Below are 6,014 nucleotides of genomic sequence, written 5' to 3' on the forward strand. Positions count from 1 at the left end.
GCCGTCCTCGGGCATGAACATGGGCGGCATGGGCAGCCTCGGCTCCCTGGGAGATGTGAGCAAGAGCATGGCCCCGCTCCAGAGCACGCCACGGAGGAAACGGAGGGTCCTTTTTTCCCAGGCCCAGGTTTACGAGCTGGAGAGACGTTTCAAGCAGCAGAAATACCTCTCCGCTCCGGAGAGGGAACACTTAGCCAGCATGATACACCTCACCCCGACTCAGGTCAAAATCTGGTTCCAGAACCACCGCTACAAGATGAAGCGCCAGGCCAAAGACAAGGCTGCGCAGCAGCAGATGCAACAGGAGAACGGCTCTTGCCAGCAGCAGCAGTCTCCCAGAAGGGTGGCGGTGCCAGTGCTTGTAAAGGATGGCAAGCCCTGCCAAGCAGGCTCCAACACACCCACGGCAGCTATCCAGAGCCATCAGCAGCAGGCAGCTACGACGATCACGGTGGCTACCAATGGCAACAGCCTCGGACAGCATCAGAGCCACCAGACAAACAGTGCGGGGCAGTCTCCAGACATGGGACAGCACTCGGCCAGCCCTTCCTCTCTGCAGAGCCAAGTCTCCAGTTTGTCTCACCTAAACTCTTCTACTTCTGACTATGGCACTGCCATGTCTTGCTCCACCTTGCTATACGGTAGGACCTGGTGAAAGGATTAAACAAAGCAAGAGGAAAAAAAAAAAGGAAAAAAAAAAAGCGCAGATTTTCCCAGTCACACAAATCTCTGTCCTGTCCAAACTACTGGGTGTTTTTATTTTCTTTTTTTTTTCTTTCTTTCTTTTAAAATGCTTTTTTCCCCCCGTTTTTCTGAGTGGTTCTCTAAGGACCTCTAAGAGAGAGAAAGACCTTTTTTTTTCGGTTTTGTTGTTTCTCTTGATGGTTTTGGGTCTTTTTTTTTTTTCTTTCTCCCAAGGTTGTTGTATGGGGTGTTTCAAAAAATTCTGACTAATAACCACGGAGCAGTCTGCAGAAAGAGGACCATCGTTAGGCATGATCTGAAGGCTTGGATTTCAGCTGTACACTTCGCCAGCGTCTATGACTTGCATGTAAATATAGAGATTTTGGGGGATGGGGTGGTTTTCCCCAAAAAAGCGCATTCGCGTCACCCAGACACAAGAAGTAGCTTTCCCCCTCCCCCGGTCTCCTCTCCCAGCCCCGCCGCCAGGGCCAGCGGATGGAGACGTGGAGTCATCAAAGGCTTGGCTTTTATTTTCCTCCTTAAGTTTGATGTGAACCTGTAGCTGTATAATGCTGTCAAAAGTTGGACTAAACCCATAGTTTTTAGTAGCCTGTATATTTTGTTGTAAAAAGAAAAAGAAAAAAAATACAATCAACCAAACCGACCCCCACCTTTTTTATGGACACTGATCGCCCCGTCGTAAATCCTCTGGCAGTTTGTTATTTGCGCACGCCGCCTTTTCCTGTTGTAACTTATGTAGATATTTGGCTTAAATATAGTTCCTAAGAAGCTTCTAATAAATTATACACATTACGAATATTCTTTTTTTTTTTTAATTTCCATTTGTTTCTCCCTCCTGATCCTCCTTTCCCCGCATTTTTTTTTTTTATTTTCTTGATGGAAAAACAACCCGGGTTACTGTCAAACCCTGAAAGGCCTCTGCCGCTCCCAGGGCCCGGACTCTGTTCCTAAAGGGAAGCTGCGCAGGGAGGTAATGAGGTGCAGGATCAGTCCTCAGCACGCACAAGTGACAAGCAAAAGCGTGGGCTTCACATACTTGAGAGTCAAAAGTCCAGATTCATTAGCCCGGTTATTGGGGGGCGGTGGGCACCTCAGAGACTTCTTGCTAAAGAAAGCATAGTATTCTGGAAGTAGAAATTGAAATGCCAAAGGCACGGAGGAGAAAGAAGGTAAAAGTCTAACGCCACTAGAAAGCAAATTAACAAAGAACCTGCTGACAGTTTAGAACATGCGGCCGACCTAAAGAGCGTCCGATTTTAATATCTTGTTAAAAAAAAAAAGTAATAATTTCTACCAGGTTTTCCTATGTACTTGCATTTTAAGGGAAGTATAGTCACCTTATTTATAATCAAAATAAAAAAGGTAGTTCATTGCGTACGACGTAGTTTTAATTAACTTTCTTTATCAGACTGTATTTAATTTTCTATGCGCACACGGCTGCTCAGTTTCTCCTACACACATCCACTCACTCTCCAGACGAGGGGTTAGCTGCAGGCTGGTCCTCAACTTAACGCGGATTGTTTGGGGGGTTTTTGGTGTTATTCGTTTATTTGGTTTTGGGTTGTTTGGTTTGAGTTTTGGTTTGGTTTGTTGGTTGTTTTTTTTGTTGTTGTTGTTTTGGTTTGGCTTGGGGTTTTTTTATTTTGGTTGTTTTGGTTTTTTCCCCTGTAGCGATCTGGGAAGCTTGCAAAGAAGGAGTCGAGGAGAAAGTGCGTGTGCGCGCACGTGTGCGTGGGTGTGCGTGGGTGCGCGGGGGTGCGCGGGGTGCGCGCCTGTCTGAAGCACCGAGAGGCGGTTGGTGGGGAGGTAAATGTTAGGGGTGATGCAAGGCAATTTAGGTATTATCTTTGCTGTAAATATATAAAGCATATCAAGTTAAGCAGCTCGTATCGGACAAGCCCGAAATACATGTAACCCGCTGTCTTTCGGGTCCCAAATATCCCTTTTTGTGAGTGTAAGAAGTTCCCCATCCTAAAAGACCTCGTAGCGTGTTTTCCTTCGCATCTGCTGCTCATTTTCAGTTTTTTCTCTAGATCCCCTCAGTAAAACCACGGAAGTGAATCGCAGTCATTGAAAGACCTCTGAATCACAGAGGTATTATGAAATGCTCATATTTTCGAAGAGAAAGCAAGCATCTTGCCCGAGATGGAAACTACCCATCCTCCAGTTTAAGTAGCAGCTTTCGAAAGCTCCAGTCTTTTATTTATACAAGATAGCCGATGTTACTCGGACACCGAGTGCTCGTTTGGATGGAGAAAAAGGGAAAAAAAGAAAAAGATTATCGGATTCTTTCTGCCTCCCCTCTCCTTTATTTCTAACTAGAGAACATCACGTGTGGCAACAGGAATTTCGAGACCTTTCATTCTTTATATTATGTCCTGATTTCTACAGCGAGATTCTTAACTAACCTGGAGAATATTCTCTATTTTTTGTCTTTCTTTACTGAGGATATTCGTTTCAGAGCTCTTAAGCATGGCAGGGGTGGTCTGGAGCTTAGTGCTGTTATTTCTTCTAAAAGAAGCAAGCGTTTGGGGTTCCTGGTCCGTGGCACAGCGCTGCCAGCTCCTGCGAAGTGAGTGAGAGTGGGGGTAACTCAACGGATTTTTAAAATTAGGGTTAGTTTCTCCCGGATTTAATATACAAGACCGTGAGGGAAAGTGCCGTGGTTAAGTCGACATTTCTCCTTCAGATGTAATTAATGTTTGCATCCTTTCAAACACAGGAACATTCAAAAGCGAGGAGCACTGGAAGGCATTAATAAAGCCGAGAAATATTATTTTGCCTCCCCTCCCATGTTTGAGTTAGCATGTTCGATAGAGATCCAGCCAGTGGCTTCTCATTATAGACTTCGGGGGAAATAAATGAATTTTATTGTGTCTCGACAACCTCATAAACACATATTTGATGGTGGGTGTAATTACTGTAATGGATTATTATGTACACTGACTTATCTTTCTTAAACTAGATTTAGTTTCGATTAAATAAACTCGTTTCCACTTTGTCTGATGTCGGCTTAGTTTAAAGTCTGTTTACTTGTTCCACAGAAAGGTGAATTCATCTCTTTATTAAGCACTAGAGACCGAGCAAACACAGTTCAAACTGTATTTACATATCAATCAGGAGAAATGCAAACAAACTGCTCTTTAACAATTTTATAGAGTTTTTTATGACATTGTGTTATTACCTTTTATCATAAAATTCTTTGTATAAACCAGTTATGCCTTGATGGGGATGAAGATATTTCGGGGAGAAGGGGTAAATACATTTTAATCTCCAGTCTCCCTCGAGAGCACTCACGAGAACTTAGTCACTGTACAGCTTTCCTAAATTAAAATAAGTGCCTCCGTCTGAACGCCTGCTTCTTCCAATGCGCTGATTTTCAGTCTCCCGGTAATCAATGCAGAACTTGGATAATGGGACGGAGAATGGGACAGGGGGGGTCCTGATTCAAATCTGAAATGACGGGAGAAAAGCACGTTCCCAGTGTAACTTTTCCTTTATCGGCGTGAGGCAGTGAGCACTCCGTGTTTGGAGAGATGAAGGGACCTGGTGAGGGATAGCTATTCCCTCCCACCCCCCAACTCCCTGGAACTGCCTGTGAATGTAGGAGAATCGCGGAGGGCATTTTTTTCCTGCTGTAAGTAGGAGTTCATGTTTGAGTGCCATGAAAAGTGCATATAGTGGCACAGCAGGCTGTGAAAAAGAAAAGTCCAAAAAACCCCAATCCAACAAAAAAAACATCACCACCGCTAGCACTGCCACAACAACAGCAACAATAGCAAAAAGCTTCTTCATATTTGCTGTTTTATATGAAAACAGGTGGGGGGTGGTGGGGGGTGTTTTTGTTGTTGTTGTTGTTGTTTCCCAGCAGCCCGTTAGCAACAGGGATGCTCAGGAGGGAGCTGGGGGAGGCTGCGGCGCCGGGGCCTGCCCGGGCGCTGCTGCTCCGCGGCCGCGGGCTGAGTGATGGAGCAGAGAGGAGCTGTTACTGGCCTTGAGGAGAGGGTCAACGATGGGGTCCCGATCGAAAAGTATATTGCCTGCATCTCGGTTCAAAAGGCAGTGTAGGGTCCTAAGACAGTGTTCAAAGTGCAGGTCCCAAACAATGTAATCTGAGACAGCTCCGCGATGACACCAAGGGAAGTTGCCACGGCAGGGAGGGAGGGAAAAAAAAGTGGTTTAGGAGTTTTGTGGCGGAGCGCAGGTAGAGGGGCCTCGCTGGGAAGGCAGCTCCGGTCCAACTTGTTGTGAGGGCTGCTTTTACAAAAGGGGACCTAGAGGTAAAGACTGAGTGACTTCTGAAGATTTTCAGTCCTTTCGGGGCCGTGTCGGAGCAAAGCTGAGAAATACTTTTTCTTTCTGTCTGACCCGCTGTTCCTCTCATGATCCCCTTCAGTGGGGGAAACCCCCCCCTCCAAACCCTAAGTAAATGGTAATACTGTTTATATGTATCAAATGTGTACAGAGATCTGACCCAGTATGGCTCTTCCTATGAGGCAGAGAGATTTCCGTCTCTGGAAAAGTGGTGAATAATACGAAATGACTTTTTCCCCCCCCTTGGCTGCAAGCACATTAGGGAACAGGTAAGGTCAAAGTTTTCTATATCCTATGTCTTTCTCTCGAAGGCTTCTGGTCACAAGACGGTGAATAACATGTATGGATTTAAAAAGAAACTGAAATTCATTTTGATGCTTAAAAAAACTTACTATGAAGAACATGGCTAGAGAGGAAAACGTTAAGTATGGCATTTAATCTTCGATGTAAAGGTTTTTGTTAGGTGGAGGAGGAAGAGAGAAATCGGTATTCATTTTTTTTAAACAATGACACAGACATTGAGAGGCAAAGACATTTACAAATGACCGAATGCATTACCTACGAAAGATAGTAGTCCTGTGCCGACGTGTAGAAATGGAAAAAAGTTAAAAATGTATATTCTAAAAATATTTACCAAGTGACTAACAATACTTCGGTCTATTTTTACTGGCTAGCTCCAAATCTCACACTAACAACTAAATCCGAATACGATGGCTGTTGTTTTCTGAGTTATATTTCTATTTATTAAACACAACATGACTTTTCGAGTAATTCTGAATTAGTCTATAGGCTGTGCTTCTTTAGCAAGTGAATTTACACAGCTGATTTTAGTGAACGTGTACCACTTATTGCATTCATTCAATGAGAACTCCTCAGATCATTCTGAGTAAAGCTTCATCGATACAGGGGCTCCTTAAAGTGTACAGGAAAAGCAAAAAGCGCACGTACACATGAGGTTGTTGTTGTTTTGTGGGTTTTTTTGGGGGGGGCTTTGT

The 6,014-nt window shown here is 44.4% G+C and overlaps 1 protein-coding gene across 1 annotated transcript; it reads left to right on the top strand.

Moving 5' to 3' along the window:
* The first annotated feature begins 6 nt into the window (after nucleotides 1–6).
* NKX2-1 (NK2 homeobox 1) lies at nucleotides 7–788 on the top strand. The gene has a single exon (XM_010189354.1). The coding sequence runs from the start codon at nucleotides 14–16 to the stop codon at nucleotides 653–655; it is 642 nt and encodes a 213-aa protein (XP_010187656.1). The 5' UTR covers nucleotides 7–13; the 3' UTR covers nucleotides 656–788.
* Nucleotides 789–6,014: the final 5,226 nt, after the last annotated feature.

Source organism: Mesitornis unicolor, unplaced genomic scaffold (assembly GCF_000695765.1).
Source record: "Mesitornis unicolor isolate BGI_N332 unplaced genomic scaffold, ASM69576v1 scaffold38767, whole genome shotgun sequence".
NCBI classification, from domain to species: domain Eukaryota; kingdom Metazoa; phylum Chordata; class Aves; order Mesitornithiformes; family Mesitornithidae; genus Mesitornis; species Mesitornis unicolor.

Bases quoted from the DNA above. Each gene is read 5' to 3' on its own strand.
- NKX2-1 (XM_010189354.1), top strand. From the start codon at position 14: ATGAACATGGGCGGCATGGGCAGCCTCGGCTCCCTGGGAGATGTGAGC.